The 24,100-nt window shown below is 34.3% G+C and overlaps 1 protein-coding gene across 1 annotated transcript in view; it reads left to right on the forward strand.

The window, feature by feature from the left end:
- LOC149772634 (sushi, von Willebrand factor type A, EGF and pentraxin domain-containing protein 1-like) overlaps nt 1-24,100 on the forward strand; it is a 112,859-nt gene that overhangs the window by 62,576 nt on the left and 26,183 nt on the right. The window contains exon 3 of the mRNA XM_089947541.1: nt 23,159-23,329. Within this exon, the coding sequence (XP_089803667.1) occupies nt 23,159-23,329 (171 nt within the window). The remainder of the gene's footprint in view (nt 1-23,158; nt 23,330-24,100) is intronic.

Genomic DNA, 24,100 nt, shown 5'->3' on the forward strand with positions numbered 1-24,100 from the left:
TGCTGTCGTAGAATAACCGTGAACAAATTTACTGTAATAATTGAACAAACCTTGAAAACTCTAAACATATTTCTGTGTTTTAGAACAGGAAATTGTGTAACTGTATGTATTTTAGATTCACCTACTTTAATTCCTTCTATTGAGAATTTATGACCAAGATAAACAACTTCAGATGCTGCAATACACATTTTGAAGGTTTGAGTGTCCAGTTTGGTCTTGACGTAAACGAGAAAAATGAGTGCAAGGTGTTAAATGTGGTCTTCAAATGAATTGGAAAATGATGTCATCTATGTATGCTAGACACGTTGACCATGGTATACCCTTAAGAACATGGCTTAAAATAACACAATAAGTGGCGGGTGCATTTCTAAGTCCATACGGCATTACATTCCATTGATAAAGACCACGTGATGTTATAAATGATCTCTTATGTAGTATGTGTGGGTCTAACATAATTAGCCAAAATGCTGAATTCAAATATGAAGTACTGAAAAGACATGGCTTAGTTTGTCCAACTGCATCAATGACATCTTATAATCGTGGCAGTGGGAAGGCCATCGGTTGTGTCACCTGATTAAGTTTCATATAGTCAATAGCAAAACGATAGTCATCATTTGTTTTTACCAATACGACTGGGGATGCATAAATAGATGAACTGGGTTCAATTAGTTGAAGTTCTAATAAGTCCTCTACCTGTTTATCAATTTTCTTATTAATGTGCGGTGCCACAGGGTAAGGTGGTCAACGAGTCGGAATGGAATCACCTGTTTCTATTCGGTGTGTGAATAAATTGGTTCTTCCCAATTCCTCTAATTTAACAACAGAAACATCCCTATGTTGATTCAAAAATGAGTAAAGTTCATGTTTTTTGGTTTTCTGTCAAATCTGAAGAGTTTAAATCAAAATTAATTGGTTATTGTGGTTGACTAGATTTTTTATTCCTGACGTCAGGTAAGTCTTTCTTGTCAAGAGTGTTCTCATTGATGGCAAATATTGTTTGTGGGTTTAGTACGTCAACACATGCCATAACAGTATTGGCACGTACATGTATAGCCATTGGACTAGAGTTAACTATTTGTACAAAGTTCTGTTTGGCAACTGTCAAAATTGTTCTAGCTGGAAGTATTTTAGAGCTTGGCATGTTATAAATCGTTTCAAGTAAAACAGATGTTCGTTTTGGGATCTTACTTATCCTGACTGCCATTGTGCATACTGAGTTAGCCTAAATGATCACGAATTTCGTGGTGCGTACTTGACCAGACTGATTTTGGATTAAATGTATAGGTACTGAATCGTCTAGCATGGTGAGTGTTTGTGTATCTAGATTCACGACAGCTTTGTATTTAGTCAAAACATCTATACCCATAATTACTGAATGTTGTAAATTACGTACAACATAGAATGAATGATAGAAACGTATGCCTGCTATTTTCAAATTAAGTTGAACTAGACCTGAAACACAATGATGTTCACCACTGGCTCCTACAATTTGGGAAATATTTGATTTCTGAAACTGGCGTGAATTTAAACCTGCACGACGAAGGAAAGTTAAATGAATGGCTGAAATAGTCGCGCCCGTGTCTGCTAATGCATGTGTAGGTTTGTCTCTAACATAAATTGGAACTAAATTTTTGTGAATGAGTGTGACTAAGGTAATTGTTTGCTGTTGATCATACTCACGACAGGTTTGTGTCCTCTCGTGAGATGCGAATCTCTGTTGTTTTTGGCTTGTCCAGCATACACACGCGATAAGTCACCTATCTTGAGACAAAAATGACATTGTATATTGCGAGCACGACAGACTGAACATGATGTACATTTGCCGCCACACCCGGAACGACGAGTGGGAGGACGACTTTGTGGTTGTGGCTGGTAGCGCATACGTGAGTAGTTATGACTATTATAATTGTTTGGAAATGCTGGTGGATGTGCTTGAAAATATGTATTTTGTTTGTAATACATACCGTACTGATAGTAGTTTGAACGTTGAGAGCGAAATTGTTGTTGAGTGGCATTAATATGTGCATGTGTTTGAGAACACAAATCAATGTATGGGTTTTTCTTTGAGTTTGCAACATTAACTTCATTTTTGAGTTATTTTACTTCATCTTAAATTGTGTTAAGGGCAGACAGGTCAGAGAGTATGAGTAGTGGCAATGGATTTTTCTGCTAGCACTGCTGCTTGGCGTAAATCTGCCATATTGGTTGGATTTTTGTTCATTACGATCCCTTTTACAGAAGGTTTCAATCCATTCAATGCCACCGCTAATATAACTTGTTCTGGGATAGCTTTGTTAGTTGCGAGTTGCAAAAGGCGACTTAGATATTCCAAAACTGATTCAGGAGACCTTTGCTGAGGTTGCAAAATTGACAGATCTAAAATGATATAGTCATTGTGAAATCTAGATTTAAAAGCTCTAGCTAGAATGTGCCAATTGTTTGTAACATTATCTGGTACGGTATCGTACAAGATTTTAACACGCCCCTGAGGATAAAAAGGAAACGCACTTAAAATTTTAACTTCTGTCAATTCTTAAAATTGTATATAATGATCTACCATTTAACAGGATTATGCGATTGATCACCATTAAAAACATCTAATTTAGTAGCAGAATACATACCTGTTAGCGAGAATCGGTTGTTTCCAAAAATGTTAGCACTCCTAAAAAGATGGTCTGGTACTGAATTAGACGGCTGAACCGTAATTTTCTAGTTTCTGACACAGCAGGCAAACTTTGTGCAATGTTCAGTGGGTTTGCGTGAAACGAGTACGTTTTGGAGCCACAAGCACTGGCGAATTTGTTGAAAAGATTGGCTGTAACTGGCTGGAAATTTCGAACGCTGCTGTGGTTACGTCAAATGGGTGCTGGATCACTGGTGTGAGACTGGGCGTTTGTCGTGTTATTTTAGTTGAAAAGTGGTCAAATGGAGGCTAAAAGCAGGTGCGGACCTAGGTGTGGACAATGTACCTGTTGAACTTGTTTAAATGGTCTGCAAAGTGGTTAGTGGTTGGTGGATTGTCACTGGCGTTGTGTAGATGGCTGCAGCACCATCCAGTAGGCGTGAAGTTGTATGACTCAAGGATCGGTTTTGTGAATATGATGGCGTTATCATTTGTGGAGTTGATAAAGCTGGGCGGCGTTAAGTCCGACGGTCTAAAGAGTTTCGATGCGAGTATGTTCCGTAGATCATAATTATGAGGAGTGTCACCCTTATTCATGATAATCTTCACAATTCCTTTGTTTGTTCTCCACCAACTGTTAGGACATAGATTGTATCATAACCTTCTCATATCTTGCTATGAGATGGGATTACTCATACGTTGAGTAATGTCGTTGCCCATGTTCAAAGAGAGAGAGAGAGAGAAAGGGGATTCAGACTCTCTATCAAGGGTGTCGCCAATAACCGTGAAGATAAGACAACATATTTGGGGAATTAGGTACGGAACCGCTGTAAGAAAAAGACAGATCTGTTCTGACTGGAGCGACGAAATTATTTCTTCGTAAGCCTGATTCGCTATGCATACAGTTTTTCGTTTGCTCAATGTTAGTGAGAACATGCCATTTGAACCTTTCCATGGCGATCGTGTGCACCATCTGCGAAACGCATCCAATATTGATATATTAATAATTCTGCAACTTTCCTCAAAATATAAATTGATGACATTTGATACGAGCGAAATGTATTATGTTCTGACAATTGTTGATTTTTAGTTACGAGCAAAATGTACTTTGTGCTGATAAATGTTGGCATTAAGTTACGAGCGAAATGTATTACATAATTTGTGCTGACAATTTGCCGATATTTAGTTACAAGCGAAATGTATGGTATTACTGTAGGGGTTTCTGCACCTGCTTGTAAAGTACGATCTTTATAAAATGGCATACAGTTATATTTCACAAATATATAAATGTTATCTCCATATATATTAGTGGAAAATTATTTTCAATATAAATTAATGAAAATTACTTTTAATACCATTTAGAAAAAATTTCAATCGCAATACTTTTACCTAGAGTTATGTCCTGATATATATATATATATATATATATATATATATATATATATATAGAGAGAGAGAGAGAGAGAGAGAGAGAGAGAGAGAGAGAGAGAGAGAGAGGGAGGGAGAGAGAGAGATAAAGAGAGAGACACACACGTATACATTTGTCCCTCTCTATATTGCTGTGCCTGGTAGCCATGCATGTGATGTTACAAGTGAGGCGACCTTATACTGCGTGAGATATAATTTAGACTAAGGGACTCCTACAGTCGAAATGTTTGAATATTGACACCCAAGTCATTAGAATCATAATATGGAAAAATAACCAAAGTCACATAGTGTATGCAAGGTTGTTTCATAGATTTAGAGGTCTTTGACTGCAAATGATTCAATAATTGATTACCAGTTTACCAAAGTAGTTTATGCTTAGCATATCACGTGTTCAAAACTGTATTAAGCAGTTCAAATAATAACATGCTGTGATATTATTCAGAGAACATGTTGTGTTCAAATTACTATTTAAACTGACATGACTTTAACTATTCATTATTTACATGTACCACATTGTTGTTTCTCGTTTCTCAATTTCATACGTTTCATTTTTACGTGCCATGATACAAATCCTGGCTTAACATGCCATATGAAATATATACTAATTACGTGGTGTATAGATACCAACTCATGATGATTGTAGGCAGAATTGTCTAGAAGTCATTATCTGAGGCAGGTAAGTTTCTCTATATGTACATATACAGTAATGAAACAAATGAAGGTAATGCATGAAATCTTTGACACGTTGTTTTCATGACGGTAGGCATGTTCATTCTCTAATAACTTGTTCATAGGCTTAACTATGCACCAGTGTTTGTCTTGAACAGACCTTTCCATTGGTGTATAATAAATGGTTTGATATTGTAAGTTCCACGTTAGAAAAATAGCTGAACATTTTATATCAAACCTCACATTTGACTAGCCTTTCTCTGGTATGTATCCTTAAGTGTTCCTTCAACTCCGAATGCCTACTAAACAGTGTATTACAAACTTCACAATTGAATGTTTCTTCTTCTTCAGTATGTATCTTCAAGTGCACCCAATAACGTATCACTTGCACTAAACACGTTATCGATGACCTCATATTTTAATGATTTTCTTCCAAAAAGTATTCTCCTCTGCTTCTTCAATGACGACTTATCCCTAAACAGTATATCACAACATCACAAATGAATGAGTTTTATCCGGTATGTAGTATCACGTGGGCACCCTAGTCTGAACTCCTATTGAACATTTTAGTGAATAAATTACACTTGAATAATTTCTCACCAGTAGTTACCCTCATATGGGTTCTCATTGTAGAAATGCGGCTGAACGTTAGTAATCACAAACTTCACGACTGGATGGCTTTTCATTACCAGATATACTTCAAGTCTGTATTAGCGTGGGGTCTATATTATCGCGCCAAATGGGGTTTCCCGAGGAGATTTTAACACGCGAAACCTAGCGGTTGTTCACCTTCCAAAGTTGCAGCAAAGAGGCACACATATCTGTCAGAGCACAATTTTATCAAAAATCTGATGTCAATAATTTTGGTAAGTATACATTGAAATACCCTGAACTTCTTGCTCTGGTAGAGTGCATACACTTTAAATTTAATTGATCTCTATAATACAAAACTTATGACGAAGTTATCATATATGCATTGGTCTTTAGTACACTCAGTGTGTCGTCTTCAGTTTGATGGTTATATGAAACATACCGGTGGTGACTTGAAAACCCTAGCAAGGCTGTGCAATTAAGATCATTATATGGTAGGCAATACGGACCAAAACTGACAACATTCCGACATTGATCCTATCCATCAAAATTAAATAGCAAATTCATAATACTTAGTTTTACTCAGACTGGTTAATTTTTAATAATGATAATAATAATGTTAATAGTAATACATTATTAAGTATTCATAAGCTTATATATATATATATATATTTATATAACGTTGTCGGGCATTTCTACGCACCTAAGGTTTCCGTCACCAATAGAGAAGCAAAACGGATACCGAATTCGACTGATTGACGATTTTTTGTGTGCATTGCTTGCAATTTGAAAAAGAGGCATTTGTCATCCGAAAATTGTGTTCAATATACAATTAATTTTGGATACACCGTATACCACCCCTGTGTTTTCGTGACTCGCGATATATCGACCTATTTTGCACATAGCTTTGAAAAGATATAATGAATATCAATCGGGGTATGGAAATGAAATACATCATTTTTGACTGTTTCCGTCAGCATTTAGGTCGAGCAATTATGTCAATAGTATAGCTAGATTTACAAAATTCAACGAAACAATTCGAATAAATGGCGAGAGATATCAAGCAAAGTAAACTGATCATGTCAATTTTGTTTAGTAAAGTCATGGAGTGGGTCTTCATGTTGACATTTAGAAATCACATTTTCATATGCAATTATGGTAGAGATGTGGAATATTTTGTACACGTTATGAATATCACTTCCTTAATGAAAGGACGATCGTTTTGTTACAAATTGGATATTCGATCAAAATTCAATGTTTACATGAATCTTTGCGCAGCTTTCCCCGACATATATATTCTTTATGTTTTTCGGAATCAACATCTTAAGAAGTCAATAGCTAAATAAACCCACAGTTTAATAACAATGTGTTTAAACCATGTTTTGAATTTAATTCAGTCAGGTCAGTACTACAGAACAGTGACTGGGGTTTGTACATTATCTAATGCATCATCTGTCAAATGCCTCCATAGCTTGATTACTTAGAGAATCGCGCTAATAATGCATAGGTCACGCGTTATATTCATAGTATGTTGTTTTCTCTTTCCTTTTCCTTTTATTATATTTTAGTCTACAAAAGTAATGTCAAATTTCCAGATTATAACGGTGTAGAAATTCCTTAACATACATTAATACATAATACACATACTGATTAATTTGTATTGGTACTGTCATATTATGACATCAAGAAGTGTAATTAGACGATGTTTATGTATTCCTTGAAATTGTATTTTACTTGGAGCTTTAGTTAAGGGATCTTATTTGTCTGAATCAAAGGACCAGTATTTGGTTCATAATTAAATATTACGTAAGACGTCAGACTTTGAGTGATCATATACTCATTCATTGAGTATATGTACAGTAGATTAGTGCAGGTGGGTGTGGCTTGAAAAGAAAATCATTGGGTTTATACGGGTCTGAACCCAAACGATTCAAAAGGACCTGGTCAATCAGATTGCTGTAAATAATATGACGAAAGAAAAAAATAATTATCAGATCTTCCAAGTGTCAGAGATCTTGATTTCAATCACACTGACAGTTATTCCAGTGTATTACAGAAAATGTCCTTAATGTCTACATTTGATCTTATTAAGTCATCGAGGAAAGAGTTCTGGCAATTTTTTTTTCATCGACAATTAAACGAAAGTATATTTAACTGAAGTACAATGTTTTTTTTTTCTTCCCTGCACAATATAAGGTAGGAATAGAATATAAATTTACATAGTAACGCTAGCATAACCTTTCCATTTAGAGAGTTCACAATTATTAAAAGTATTTATTTGTAGGAAATGTAAATGTTAAAATATTGCACGCGTTGTAAGCCATGGAACAATGAAGTATGATTCATGTTTTCCTATATTTTCTCAGAGGTAAAGCCGACACTAAACTAAAATATATAGAACATAGTGTAAGATTTTAGATTATGACCATCATCATTATAAAGTGTCATTGCGATCCACTGAAAATCACGTGTCTAGTAGTGTTCTTAAATTTGTCACGTGAGGAGAGACGGACAGACGAACAAGCGAACTAAATATTAGATACGACGCGGTGACAATAAAGAGTCTATATTGATACACATATTATGCAGGTCATTTATATCACTGAACATTCAATGAAACCTTTCCATGGAGACTAATGATATAGTCAGGTTTGCTTTGTGTTTTAATGTCAGCGTATAATTCTCGTACATTTTGTATTGTATTTTACTTCAGGGATGACGGTTAAGAATGCAAGTAAGCTTGAAAGTGTAAATTATCTATTCTGTTTGAAGAATATTTATTTATTTAAATTAAATCATTTTTCAAATGAATACTTAATTTTGCTTACTGCAACATTCTAAAAGTAATGATTCAGTCAATAAAATAACACAAAAGCTACACATTGTAGTCACAATAACCCCTAACCTTTATTTATTCACGATGTTTTGTTCGGTATAAATATAATCAATAAAGAGAGAGAAAGACGTGCAGGAGATTAATAGCCTGAAACGTACTCAAAATACTGAAACCATGTGTCATGCCTTATTGACTTTAACAAATTTAATCTTAATTTGAAGGTACTACGAATTACAAACTAAATTGGCATTCTCAAATTTAAGCTAATGTGTCTAATTGTATAACAGGTATAAATAAATCATTATTTTAATAGTTTTTACAAGTAAATATATGTCCATGCTTGTGTGTGTGTGTGTGTGTACCTGTGTGGTGGCAGACCCGGTAAGTAGATTTTATCTCAACTAAGAGTTCTCTTTTATTTAAATCCGACGGTAGGACACAATTCAAATTAGTTGCGACCATTCTAGAAGGTGACAGAGAAATTATTGTTCAAATTATTTTTTTTAAAATGTAAAAATTAAAATTTAAAATGTTCTTTGCTGCTAAGAAAAATCTAATTACCATTATAATTGATAGTGCGTTTAGATAATTTATAGCTCTATATTATTCACAGGTCAAAGAAGAAATGAGGTGAAGCTTAAGGTACCAAAGTGCTTAAAACCTTACATCATCAACCTACGGAGTTGCCAAGCTTGTCTGAGTGGTATAAAGCGCTAGCCTTTACCTATCATTGCCATCTCGTCATAGTGATATGACTATGTTAAATGATTGTTTCATTTTTAAAGAAAACCTTGGTAAACTATCAATTAAAGAAAGTTTAAAATCATAAACTAAGGCTATTGCTATTACTTTTAGATAGTCACGTGGTTCTCCAGGTCCCCAACTATTTATGATAAAGGATGCATTTTAATGTGATGAAACCATTCTATTTACTTGAGTAACATTGCCTGTAACCGTTGACCATGAGACCCTAAAATCAACATCAGTTTTCCATAACCCGCATGTGATATATCACAAAGTTTGGTCTTGGTCAGTGACACACAACTAATGATATTTTGTGGAATCCATTGGTAAACTTCCAGTTACATTTACCATAGACCTTGACCTCCACCAAATTAATATAATTGTGCATAACATTACTTCAAAACCACCCACAAAGTGTGACCTGTGTACGTGATTGATAATGTGACCAGCAATGACAATGTATCTAGTGTTATTACCAGCTATCTTAACAAATAGGTAGTGATTCAAAGATTTTCAGGCTGGCCGTTCTTTCAGTTATATTAGAAGTAGAAGATTGGCCACTGGCATCTAAGACGAATTTGAAATCACCGGAAGACGTTTTGTCTATACCCCATGCTGATATCGACATTGATTCAGAAAATGTTTTGATTAAATGGCATTATAGGGACCAATAAGACACCATTTAATAGGAGTTGTAATAGAATAGAGCCACTGGCCGTGATGAACACACACACACACACACACACACACACACACACACACACATATATATATATATATATATATATATATATATATATATATATATATATATATATATATATATATATATATATATATATATATATATATATATATATATATATATATCGACACAATAGTACGTGCCTACTATGTACCATACTAGTTTTTCTGGTCGATTAAGAATAACAAGATATTTGGGATTTTTTTCTGTGGTTGCCATGCTGGATACCAGATTAGTATCTTTTATATTTAGGAACAACTTTGTCGTAATAAAATGTTCTCTGGTGTAGACACTATACAAAATGATGCTTTTTATTCCTTAGGATCAATAATAACCTTTTTTCAAGATGGCCACTTTGACAGATATATTGAATATCTAATGACACAAAACCATTTAGAATTTTTACCATATTACGTTATTTGTTGAAAACCCTGGCTGACATGACAATGATGTATATAAACAAAATTTTCAAGAAATCCGCTGTTTTGGACATAGCAACAGTGAACCCAGCATCATTTTCATTTAACATTGCAAGACATTATAAGATTTAATTTCGAGGAAAAAATGTCATAATGATTTTCCACTCGGGTTGCATAGGTAAAGCAATATTTTCAAGCTTGCCCATGTCACGGCTGTATTTATTGTTATATTTGCATCAGTTGTATTGGTATCGTTTGTATTTCAGACAAAGAAATCATTAGAATATGTGTTTATGTTAAAATGTCATGTTGATATAACATCCATTCCGGACGTATAGCGATTACACGATGTTAAATCTTGCTGGTGTGGCGGTAATAAAATTGACCATATTTACAACAGGACCAAGATGAATACAACTTTAGTTTGTAAATTAAAGATATTGACATACACCAACGAAATATAAATAAATAGAGTTGCAAATAACTAACTCTAACATATTCCTAACGAACATGTCTGAAGAAAATAAATGGATATTTGACAAAACTGAATTTAGTGTAAATTGTCGGCATCTTAAATTATGGGTGAAAGTTTATGGATGAAAGTGAATGTGCATTTGAAGAATAAACAACGTCATACATTTACATCTAATGATCAAATGTTTCATATGGGTAAACCAGTTCAAAATCAAATGAATAAACATCAAAATTTGTAATCATGACTTTCATGCGTTGTTAATCATTTACATGCACAGAGAGTACAAGAAACGATTTATATTAACTACGAAATGAAAGTGGTGAAGCTGCTTGATTTACACAGGTTACTGTTATATTCCAGGTAAAATATAATAAGTGTTATGCCGCAAGTTTAAAAGCGATATATATATATATATATATATATATATATATATATATATATATATATATATATATATATATATATATATATATATATATATACTGTAATTACTTTACGGATCACTACCATCTCATATATAGTGTTCGGCCAACGTGGGTAAGTGATAAAGTTTGCTAGTAGCTTCTAGTTGGATCGTAGTTTTTTCGAGTTTTTCACCAGTTATTCTTCCACCATTAATACTGGCCGCCGTGTATGGCCTATCGTGTACTGAGCAATGGACTTACAGTCTAAAAAAATAAGAACAACAACTGTATGCAACTAAGTTAACATATAGGAGTGTCTGCTACGTCAATATGCCTAGCTCACCACTTTCCCTATGGACCCGCGTTGGAATCTTCTAAGAGTACAAATTGATTAGCTTGTATTATAATGTCATGTATTCGTATTGATAACAGTTATGATTTTGTTTTAGCGTCATCTAACATTCTCCGATATAATTCTGAATATATATTTTCCTTCTATTTATGATATATTTGCAACCCTCTGTCTATCTGTCTCTCTATATCTCTGTATATGTTGCACACTCTGCTCTTTTCTCCGTCTGTCTCTCTGCTTGCCTCTCTGTCTCTCTCCGTTTCTGTCTTTCTCTGTCTCTCTCTCTCTATTTAACTATCTAACTATCTATCTATCTATCTATCTATCTACATATATTATGCAGATAGATAAATTGATATATAGATATACAGATAGAAAGAGACATGTTGTGTTCGGCGCCGGTATAATCGAATTTTTCGTAAAAACAGTGTATGTCTTTTTTGATATATTATGTTGATATATTTTTATATCTGAATTTAGCATTCTCCAGACTGACCAAGATCTATATTTCTGTAATGAATTTACCAAACTGATCTCACATAGATGCGTCAAGGATATACATACATAAATGCTCTTGTCATATATAATTGTAAATTGCGCAAGATAATTAAAAACATCTCCAACGACAATCACGTATTTTAATGCATGAAAAATTTATATGGAGCAAGCAATTTAACCTCCACATAATAAGCAAGGTTGGTCTATTAAGAAACAATAAGTGACGCGTGTTTGTTTAATATTTGACCAGTGAATTCGAAAATTGATAAGCAATGTGATATATTAAAGCAATAAATATACTGTTCAAAATGTGATTCCTGTTCTCAGCCATTTCTCTTCCGCGCTCACTCTCTGTCTATATCTCTCTCTGCCTCTCTCTCTCTCTCTCTCTCTACCTCTCTCTCTCTTTCTCTCTCTCTCTCTCTCTCTCTCTCTCTATACTATATATATATATATATATATTTACGAGTTTACGCCCTTAAAATAAGACCATTAATGCATACGAAATACATACACATTAACTAATTTGATAAAGTAAGTAGATATATCGAATTGACACGTTTGAATGAATGAATGTCTAGGGACGAATATCTTACGCAAACCGTCTTACGCTTACGTCTTAAGTTTAAAGAATCTGTCTTACGCCTAAAGAAAACTGTATTACACTAGCCAAGTGTAAAGACTATAAGAATCTTCGCTTGCTTACATAAGTTTATTAAACTTGACAAAATGGGTTTCATAGAAATAAATCGGCTATAAAACAAATTAACTTTAATGCAAATCAGTTATTTACTATCCACCTTCTTGACTTTAGGCATTACATGCGTGGAAAGGGGCTTGTCAGTAGACATTATGAAGCTTAACACTTTTAATCTGCATTAAAATGTATATTGTTGTGTATATTTATTGACCGCAAAACGAAAATTTGTCATATCGCTACAATTCTCACTGTGGTATATTAATAACGTCATATCAAGATATATTAATTTAGGGTGCTTTCTCTTTGGTAGCTCAGATGCCGATTGTAATGAATTGATTGTGAGAAACGCCAACGTGAAGGTGTTATGGCGAAATTCACGCGCATTACAGCCGAGGGGTCTGTAGAAGTATGTGAACACATAAATACGTGCTGTGCTCTTAATTAGTTCAGAATGAACGTTACTGGCCAACTTCTAAATGAGACTATGATATAATCCAAACTAATCAAGGCGACAAAATGCTTTTATAAGGCTGTCAGAAATCTTCCGCAGGTAAATATTTACAAATTATTATTTCTGTATAAGTTAGTATAGAGAGAGCAACTTCTGAGATCATAATAATTTTACGCGTTTAATAAATATTTGCTACTGCGATTAAGAATAATATTCGCTTAAAGAATTCTTGTTTTAGCAGTTGTCTTAGAGTGCTCAAAAGGTAAACTGAATATTGTTTACGTAATGTTCACCAAATGAAATGAAACTGCTTAACCCAATGACGCAAGAGAGGACATTTTTAATTATACTAAACTCTTACAGCTTTATATATGCTATGAATATTGATTAGAAATAAGTCTGGAGAACATACAACTCTGTCTAGACCATCAAACTGTGTTCCCACAGTATTTCAGCCAATAACAATCTTCAGGGTTAACGACACCTTGTTCTATAATACCAAACTCATGAGTTTTATGTTTCCATGATTTCGATTAAAAGACCGCCTTTCCTGTATTATATTTTATGCCAAGATGCAACATATGACATTAGACTTGCTTGCCTGACTCAGGTTAGTGTTCGCATAATTTAGCTTTACATTGTGTACAAGCAGATTTTTTGCATTGTAGACCTAACACATGTTCTTAAATCTGTGTGCAGTATGCAGCTGTACGTGTATATAAATGGAACCACGTAAAGGTATGTCAGCGTTATTGCTTATTAATCAGCCAAAATGATCAACTCAAGTGATACAAGACCTGGCTCATTGCAAAGTATGAAACAGCTATTCAATTAGAGAATATTAGTTTTGAATGTCACCCAAACATACCATTATGACTTTCAATGCCTAGCACTTGTACTGACGATGGCATTTGTCAGTGGTATATGCGTACTATTTGGCACGAGCTTGACTTCGAGCGACATCGTGTGATAAACTTTAAATTGACTGTGAAGGTAAAGTATTACTCTCAGTAAGTAAATAATGTATATCATTGTTATGACAACGGCATATTACAATGACAATATGACTGTCAATAGCTTTCAGTCAGCAGAAATTCCAACATGATCGGTTTTAAAAAATGAAAAACCTAACAGTTAAGAAAATAAACTTTAAATGAACACAATGTCCACATGTTTGGCAATACATTACCATGTATTATATTTTAATCGATTATCACGCTTTTCAAATGTGCTAATTACGTCCAAAAATGCAGTATTTCATAATGCAACAATGTGCTTCCGTTGTAAGCTGATTCCTCTATTTAGTAGAATACACTAGCTTCCAATTTCAATCATGGAAAACTTAAAACAGCTGACGTTGAATCAAACCACGGCAAACATTTGAAGTAATTAGGATAGCATCAAATGTGTAATAACATTGTTAAATCATCGATTGAAAGAAAGAAATAAGACGCTTCAAATGATTTTAGAAGTTCTTAATGTATTATATTCTGTCGTATAAATAACCGATTTCGAAACTAAATTCATCATCACTTGATGACAATGAATGGACCAATCAGTATAGAAATTTAAGGTAGTACAATGTTCAAATACAGAAAATATATTCAGTATTTCAAAACATATTCCATGACTGAATCTCTTCAAAGGGTTCATCTCTCTCTCTCTTTCTCTTTATCTCTCTCTCTCATATATATATATATATATATATATATATATATATATATATATATATATATATATATATATATATGAATGATACATCGATTAACTTCAGACATATACTTATTTATAAAATATTATTGATCCGTCTATCTGTCTATCATGGATATACATGTTAAATAATTGCTTATCTCATGCTATTAAGCAATTTATTTGACGAAAATACGTACTTCTAACACACTCTCGGGAACAATGTAATTAACAAACGCATGCTTGTCTTCTATAAATTTAAACCATTATTTCATATATATCAAAACTCATGGCGTTTACCTGTCTCTTTATCAAAATTATTATAAACACATATGATAATGAGAACAGGTAAGACTTGTCCTGTGATAAAAGCAATCCATGATGCATTAATGGAACAAAAAAACAAATGAATGCAATGATAATAATAAACAACTGAAAATGATCTGATAAAGCGGATTTGTAAAGAAAGATTATAACAACACATACCATACAGTGTATGTTATTGTGCTTTTAAAATTGACTGATATGAGTAATCGCTTTGCTGCAGGAATCCACTGAAAATGACCCTTGCTACAAGAAAATTTGCCAATGGGATGATATATACGCAACAAAACGACGAATGCTGCTGAATGTTACCTTTCTAAGCACACAAGCAATCATTCATATATCTAGGAATGCAAGGAGTGCAATATCTCTCATCCTATCCATCTATATTAACCAATTACAAATTGATATATATCACCCATACATCTACCGACACAATAAATTACCAGTAAATATTGGTCTTTACGTTTGTTCTTGCAGTCGAAATAAGTGAGTTTTAAGAGCACTAATGAATGGGATCACTGTGCCTTTTTGTCTAAGCTTTGTGATCAATTCATTCCATGTTGCTGGGCCCTGGTATGCGAACGAACGTTGTCCATATGACTTCGTTTTCATAGTGGAAGTAATAAGGATATTATTGCCAGATGAGAACAGTAAGTACTTTGCTGGCGTGTACATATGCGTGAGGTCGGATAGGTTTATTGGACTATAGTCCGTCAATGAAACGTAGCACGAAGAACAAATTTTGTGTTTGATTGTGGATCGAATGGATAGCCATTGTAGAGTAGAGAGTAGCGGGAAGGTCTGCTCTGGTCTTTATACTCTACATACGATCCGATCAACTGTGTTTTGAACGTTTTGAAGTTTTTTGAGTATATATTGAGATGAACCGGATGTAACTGAGTTACAATAGTCCTGTCTTGAAAGTACTAATGAACACACACGTGTTTTAGTGGCATCAACTGAAAGATATTTGCGAATGGAGCTAATGCGTCTCAGCCCAAGATTTGCAGCCTTGCATATGTTCATGACATGTGGGTGCAATGGGAAAGTACTGTCCAGAGTAATAACTAGGGTTCGTACTGACTGTGTGAATTTAATGTTGGTGTTACTGATATTCGTTGTTTGATATAAAGGATGTGAATGTGAAAGTCTTTTTGCAGTGATCAGAATGTCCTCAGTTGTATCATCATTCATATGCAGTTTTTACATGCTATTCATGATTTCACATCAGAAATGCACCTCTCTACACCTTGGATGGTAGCATCAACTTCATTTGGGTTGCTAGATTTGTATAGTTTCGTGAGACACTGGATGATGATCTATGACACTTGAGAGCGGCTGAGTGTATATAATGAAGAAAACAGATCCAAGAACAGACCCCTGTGGAACACCACACCATAGATCAAGTGGGCTTGAGTGTATTCCATTTGCAGACACAATTTGTGTCATATTGACCAAGTAGGATTTGGACCACAGTAGGGCTGTATCATGAATGCCAAAATACATGCTGGAGACGGCGAAGTAATAAATCATGGTCATTGTGTCAGATGCTGCAGACAATCAAAGAGGGTTAGGACTGTAATCTTTCCGCTATCCAAAGCAGATAAAATGTCAGTAACTACTTTTAGAAGTGTATTTTCAGTACAGTGGCAAACGCGATATGCAGCGTGCTAAAAAGGCTGTATAAATTAAGATTATATAAAAGCTGGGATAGAATAACCTTTTCTAAGATTTTTATATGAATGGGAGATTAGAAGCTGGTCGGTAGTTCTTTAAATTATGGTATAGTGTTCGTTTCTTTAGCAGTGTATTTACAATGGCAGTTTTGAAAAATAATAGGAATTCTCCTGAAGAGAGAGATAAATTAATAACGTCAGTTAATAAAGGCAATACTGAATCTAAGCATTCAAGCAGCAGTGATATTGGAATTGGAACAAGTTCGCATAACTTTAGTGCATTCTTCGTCAGGATTGTACGAACGAAATCATAGAGACGGGTTCAAATGCTGCTATTGGCTGCCGCTCAAATTATGTATCCCAACTGTGTGGTGACGATGAGTCAACTGAAATTGTGGTGTCAAGCTTATCTCTAATGGTTTGTACTTTGTCACAGAAGACATTTGCAAACATGCCCGGAAGGTCGACTGGAGAGAAGGTAGTTGGAAGTTGTGTTGATTTGTTCCTTGACATTAGCTTATTAGTAATATCGAAAGCTCTTTGCAGCTGGAACTTACCATGATTTTAGGAGTGTAGTGGGCTGATTTATCTGCATGGGTTATGTTTTTGACATTCTTCTTAGCGGTTTCATATATTTGCATATGAATACTGAGTCTGGTGGAAAGCCAAAGCCTCTCAGTCTTTTAGCAGTGCGAAGTTGGTCCTTAACACTGCATTACCATGGCGAACACTTACGCATTAATACTGTGCACTTGGTTGAGATGGCATGTTTGTCGAGCAATGAACGCAGGCAGTTATCGAGTTGTCCTGCTGTAGTAGGTAAGCAAGTTGTTTTGTTTATTTGGACGTCATGCATTTCTTTGGTTATATTTATCATACATAGGCTTCTCTTAGTAGCAGATAAAGGCAGAGGGATAGGGACTGATACGTCAAAATGGCATATAATGCAGAGGTGATATGATTCAGGTTTGTGGGATACCAGGGAGGACCGTATAATGTTATTATCAGGTCTGTAATGAGCCCAGTCTAAAATGTGACCATGTTGTTTGGTGGGATGTTTAACTGATTGTGTAAGGTTGAATACACTAATGGAATATAGGAGTTTTTATGTGTTTAGGTTTCCGGGACAGTCGAAGTGAAAATTGAAATCTTTAAGAATAATCAGGTTGCCACCTATCGAATTTCCATGATCCAAGAGATTCGAAAACTACTTCAAAAATATTGAGTTAGTTTGTTTTTTCTATTAGGGGGAAAGCGTATAAGGAGAAAAGTTAAACTATAGAGGCCAACTTCACATATAAATATATACGTATTATTGCGCCATGGACGGTTCACAATTTCATTTATCAGTATTACTTTATACCAACACATTAAAAGCTATGTTACTTTCAAGGTAAGTGGTGTAATATCTGACGATGATTCTCTACCAATTTATGTATATTACCTCTATTGGCACCTGCTTGCCGAACGCATAGTTAGATTGGGGGTTCAATAAAATAGTTCCACATACTGTACCACTTTACTGCGTGTTTTATGGTGTATTGCTAAGATTATTATCATGTTATAACTAAGCAATCTTCTTCCTTAACGTGTGAGATAACGTGCCAGTGTAATACATGAATGGCTCCTGCTTATTCGTGTAATTCCGTTTCTAATCTTCGCATATGTGTTGCTCTTCCGTGTTGTTAAGCTCTTCACTTTCGAATAAAATATATCTCGCATGTAAACCCCAATTCCGTCATCCAATAAAGGAAGTAATCGGTTCCGGACAAAACAATCATCGACACACGTGATGTTACCTCCAAGGCTGCACTGTCTTTTGATTTCGGGTATATTTTAATTTTCAGTTATTATCAATGATTGAACACGTTCTTATTACACTGCTTGATTTTCACATAGATACCTTGAAATTCCAATGTCTTTAACTGAATTTGCTTCAGCTAATATATCTGAATGTCATAAACTGAAATAATGTAGGACTTAAGTATCAAAATGTGAGTCTTACAAATGATATTTCAATACAACACAATACATGACATTGTCTGATGAAGAAGGCCACACGACTGTACACATCTCTCTGCGTAGCACTAGGTTTCAAATTATCATTACTGCTAGTATAAACGTATCGGCTACACTGATATACCTTACCCTTTCGTTCAGGACATACGATCCAAATTGAATTTCAGGAGGCGACTGAAATAAATCTGATGCGTGGGCTAAGTCAATGCCAAAGCTATTTGGCCTGCCCTCAGAATAGACTCCGACAAATTAGAATTGGATCGACCCATACGTGCGATGACATTTTCGGACAGAAAGTTCTAATACAATGGATTCCATTCCATCCTTTCATCCACGACCTCCGCCAGGATGTCATTAGGCTTTGTGGTCCACTTCAACGGTGTTTAAGCTTCTATAAGTATTGCAACTTATTTAGGTCCGATCTGTAGCCTATCCAGGTTCGCTTGGGCAGACTTAGTCGGACATGCCTAATCCTCTTCGTAATAGAGATATACTTCCCCATGTCTGTATTTCTAAAAGGTTTTCAAAGCAAAGAAATATGCGAAATCATGTCACTTTAAAATCAGCATTAGTTAACTTACTAAAAAGACATATTTTTGCAAGTGGTCACAATGCGGATGCAACATTTGCACGAGAACGGATTTGAAGACTACAAATATAAAGCAACGTTCTATATCTACATACATTACTAATGTATCATAAACCGTGGTTAGTTTGGTTTTGGACGTGAATATACTTGTTTTCTTGCTACTTCTAATGATTTGAGATATTTGTGTACATTTATATATGTATATGACTTCTTCGCTAAACTAGAAAATAGCCGTTGACGCAGTAAGTGTCAGATACATTTTCTGTCAATATGCAATATTGTGTTCTGAACAGTTGAGAAATTATAAAAGACCCCCTTAACATGTAGCAACAAATACGTTCACAGCAATTGTATGACTTTAGCAAAAATGATTTTCATGTCTAAAATGGCTGAATAAAAATGGTAAAGATTTGCTAATTTATTGCGAATTGTGATGTAATCATTTATATCATACTATTCATGACTAAATAAACGTACATTTATATGCAAACACAATACCTTACTTTTAAATACACAAAGAATTTAGCAAAATAAATGTCGTCAAACTGAAAAGCGTACATTTATTTGGCACTTATCATTAAATTTAATAAACGAAGTTTGTTATTCAATCAGTTCATATTTACCTTAAAAACGTATACAAATATATAACCACACTGATCGACTAAGGCAACTTTACTTCTTGTTTGTATGATCGAAACATACGATTCATGTTGTATGGCTGGCAGCGAATTTTAGAAACTATGTCAATGATAATATGAACAATTCAGTTGAAAAGCTATTTTAAATATCTAAAACATGGAACCCACTTGGATACTAGTTTCTGGTACATCATCATTACTTGCATACATGAATATTATATTTGGTACTACGTTTAAGATATATTCGTGTTGATCGAAAGAAATATGAAAACGTGATGTATACCTAAAAAAGGACATATAGATAAGGATTAATATTTCACAAGCACAAGCGTCTAGGTAATCTCAGTCTCAGTTTTGTTTCATGTTTGGTTCCAACAACCGCAATAATATAGTTGTAAGATATTTTTTCTCGTTTCAGAAAACTATTAACGTATTGCCTATGTCGGTATTAGTTATATGAGTATTAACAAACTGTAGTGTTCAATGCATATCTAGTGTTCAATGCGTATCCTCATGTTTCAATAGTGTGTACAACTCCTCTGGCTAGATCTGTAACAATTAATACCACGACAGAAGTGAAAGTCGGATATATCTACACCAACAAATACAAGGCTGGTCTAGTCGCAAGGGCAGGACAAAATTTAACTGTCACATGTCTACTATATGGTAGCTGGACCTCGACAAATTTTAAATGTGGAATGTTACCAATGCTTTTCACTACTTGACTGCAGATATATTTTCATTAAAAGCCCATGAAATAATGTTGAGTCAATGACATTATTTCAAAACACATTTTGTCATGTGACATTGAAACGTCACATATTGGAAATGCGCACATGGACTATGTATCCGAAGTTCCGTGACGACACAACTACATCACTACACTATGTTTTGCCTCTTTATATTCTTGTCAGCAGTATGTTTTTGTTGTGTGTTATCTTAAAATCAAATTAATCATTATCTTGTAAACGTTCTGTTTCTGCACGCCCATACATGTTTTAATGATCTTCTCTGTAACATTGCTAAAAATAGTATAGGAAAGTAATCATGAAAATTTCATTTCGAAAGGTTTACTCAAAACTAAGCAAAGATACTTTCTTTTTATCCTGTATAAGGCACAAACGAGCATGTGTACATTGTACATAATGACACGGCTACCCCTGATGACGTTTCATTTTATAATACGGAATCATAGTACTCGACCATGTTTAATATTAAATTTAAATTTCGAATGGTGATAGAATGATAAGATAACATCACCCATGAACATTTTGAACCACAGTCACCCTTTTACTGCTTGTTGTATGATGATATTCTATGCTCAGGTCAGTGTCACATAGGTTTTTAAATGTAATTTGGAGCTAAATAAATATTTTCCTTAAATAGTGGTTACATGCCTTACTAATACATCAAATTGATCTGATTAGTGAAGCACATGCATTCTTTAGCTTTCTATGAGGGTATTCAATGCATGTTTTCAAGTTCATGAGGTCAAGACGTTTGTAGAATGTAATCCGCAATTCCGTTATGCCTAAATAGAAGTCATTGTGTTTAAACAAAGCACGTAATGTGCAGTGTTTGTACCAGTGTTTGATCCAGTGTTAGAACCATTTGAGTTGTCCTAAGAGTCATTTATTCTCAAGAATGGGAAATAAATTGGTGTTTATGTGACATTAATGCTAAAAGTGCTTTTTCAAGCCTTGAAATTTAAATGTATTAAATTGCTTCTGAGAATTTCTCTCAATTTTTATTAGAAACACAAACATCCGTTCTGCAAGTTTCAGGTTAATATTAACTTGAAGTCGGAGTGGTGTGTCGAGAAACACGAGGATGAGATATATAGAGAATTATGATCATTAGGCTGGAGAAATGGAGAACTTCGAGGAAACTACTGTCATATGACTGTTGTTATTGAGAGACCTTATATGATATACATAACGGCACAAATGTCAACAATGATGAACACCAAGGGCAAAATAATGATTTTGCAAGATTGTATATATAGCATATGCCTTAATATCCAAAATAAGAACCTAAGTAACTTCAAGAAGCAATCGGGGTCAAACGTAAATGTAAAGTACATGATCATACGTTTATATTGACGTCCAACAAAATACAATAGTTATTTAACTTGAAAAAGTATGTGTCTTCTTTAGTAATCTATAACAAATTTAACACGCAATTGGTACAGTACATATTAACATTATTTTATATACACTTTGCAAGTATTGTATTTTGAACAGTGGACAATTTGAAAAAGACCGTTTCAATATATATACGGATGCGTTTGAGTTCACAACTCTTCAATAAATATGTCGATGAGTGTTCAATGATTTCCAGTTCGTCTTATATATATGTACTCTTGACTAAATCTACTTAATTTATATTGGGTATGCAAACACTACTTTGTTACTTTCGAGTAGTCAAAGCGGTTCGCAGACAACTTCAAATTATTAAAAAAATAATATACATTCTGATGGCCTTTAATTTTAAATTTAAAAAAATTAAAATAAACAAGTTTTCGTATTTACTCCAGTTCAGATTGGGGCACGAATATATGGAGATAGGCAAATTAATAAAAATATACAAAGCAAGTGTAAATTAGACAATAACATTGTTACCAATAAATACTTGTGTTATTCTTTTTAAATCTATATGTGAGGGCTTTGCAAACGTCACACGATTTTATCAGCTCCCCAGCTATTCACCCTCACAGCAAAACAAGGAAAAAAAACACATCCACACACTGAGCAACGGTGGTCGATTTCGCTTTTTTTAAAAATTGTTGAATGTTGCATTGTCGACACATTCGACTCGTCTGGGATAAATGACAGAGGCTGCGAACATAAAGGCAATGCGAATGAACACGATTAATGTGGAAATCTGTTTTAAATAGGCTAATGCTCGAAATTCACATATTGTTTTAGAGAGGCTCTTTTTGACATATTATTTGATTGTATAAATGTGCAGCGGTAACAATTTTAAAGATATATTCATGCTGATGTACTGATAGAAGAAAACAGTGACTCAGGCTTGCATATTGACATATACATTAGGACTTATCCTAAACTCAGGTGCTAAACATTTGCACGCAGTTTAGACTCAAATGTAATCTCCCTCTCTAAGCATCAATGCTTCAGTTTTTCTAGTAAATACCAATTCAACAGATCAGTAAGATATCATCCCGATTGTCTTATTCTAGAATAACATGAAGGTATTGTACATTTTTAAACTATTCATATTAGAGAATTATGGTGTCCTATGTGTATCTTCATGTCTCAACAGTGTGTGCAAATCCCCCGGCAAGATCAGGAACAATACATGACATGACAGAATTGGAAGTCGGACAGAACTACACCTACAAATGCCAGGCTGGTTTAGTCCCAAAGGCAGGACAGAATCCAACAGTCACGTGTCTCTCAGATGGTAGCTGGACCTCGACAAATTTTACTTGTGGTATGTTAGAATTGAAGATAAGGCAGTTAAATAAGTTCATATTGCTTCATATATAGATATTATTTTCAGGCGGATCTTCCTTGCTTGCTTAAATGTAAATTATTTTGAAATTGTAAGACCTTTTTGTGCTGATGGACACAACATCCTACTGTCACCTATCTACCACTTGGTAGTTGGATCTCGAAAATATTTACTTTTAGTATGGTATCCATGCATTTCACTACTTGACTACATAGTTATTCACATTCAAAACTCCTTCCCATTACGTTTTCAGAAACAATATTTCAAAACATAGTTTGACGTCACATATGACGTTATAAGGTCGTATAAGTGAAGATTTGTCAATTTTCCTAGGCATGTGAAATTCAATGAAGACTCTATCTTTTCTATGTGAGCGTTCTTGCATAATTAACGGGAAACTAATCATTCACATTCAAACGTTTTGCTTGATCTCTCTACAATCGAACTCAAGCATATAATAAAAAAGTTATTTTGAACATAACTTTCAAAAGGTTTATTATCTATTCCATGGCTGAAACATTCTCGTGTACATTCTGATAAAGGTCACAACCAGTGCTGTTGACCTTTCATAATTTAGTCTAAAAGGAAAAGCACTGGGCCGTGTTTAATGTCATCTGCATGATATCAAATTTAAAGTTTAAAAAGTGATAGAACGTCAATCGCACCATAGTTATCTTGTCCTATGTAAACATATCCTCTCAAGGATACGGATACTGGGATGATGTAATCAGTTAGCAAACTGCTACATAT

Source organism: Sinohyriopsis cumingii, unplaced genomic scaffold (genome assembly GCF_028554795.1).
Source record: "Sinohyriopsis cumingii isolate HCF-2022 unplaced genomic scaffold, ASM2855479v2 utg001328l, whole genome shotgun sequence".
NCBI lineage: Eukaryota > Metazoa > Mollusca > Bivalvia > Unionida > Unionidae > Sinohyriopsis > Sinohyriopsis cumingii.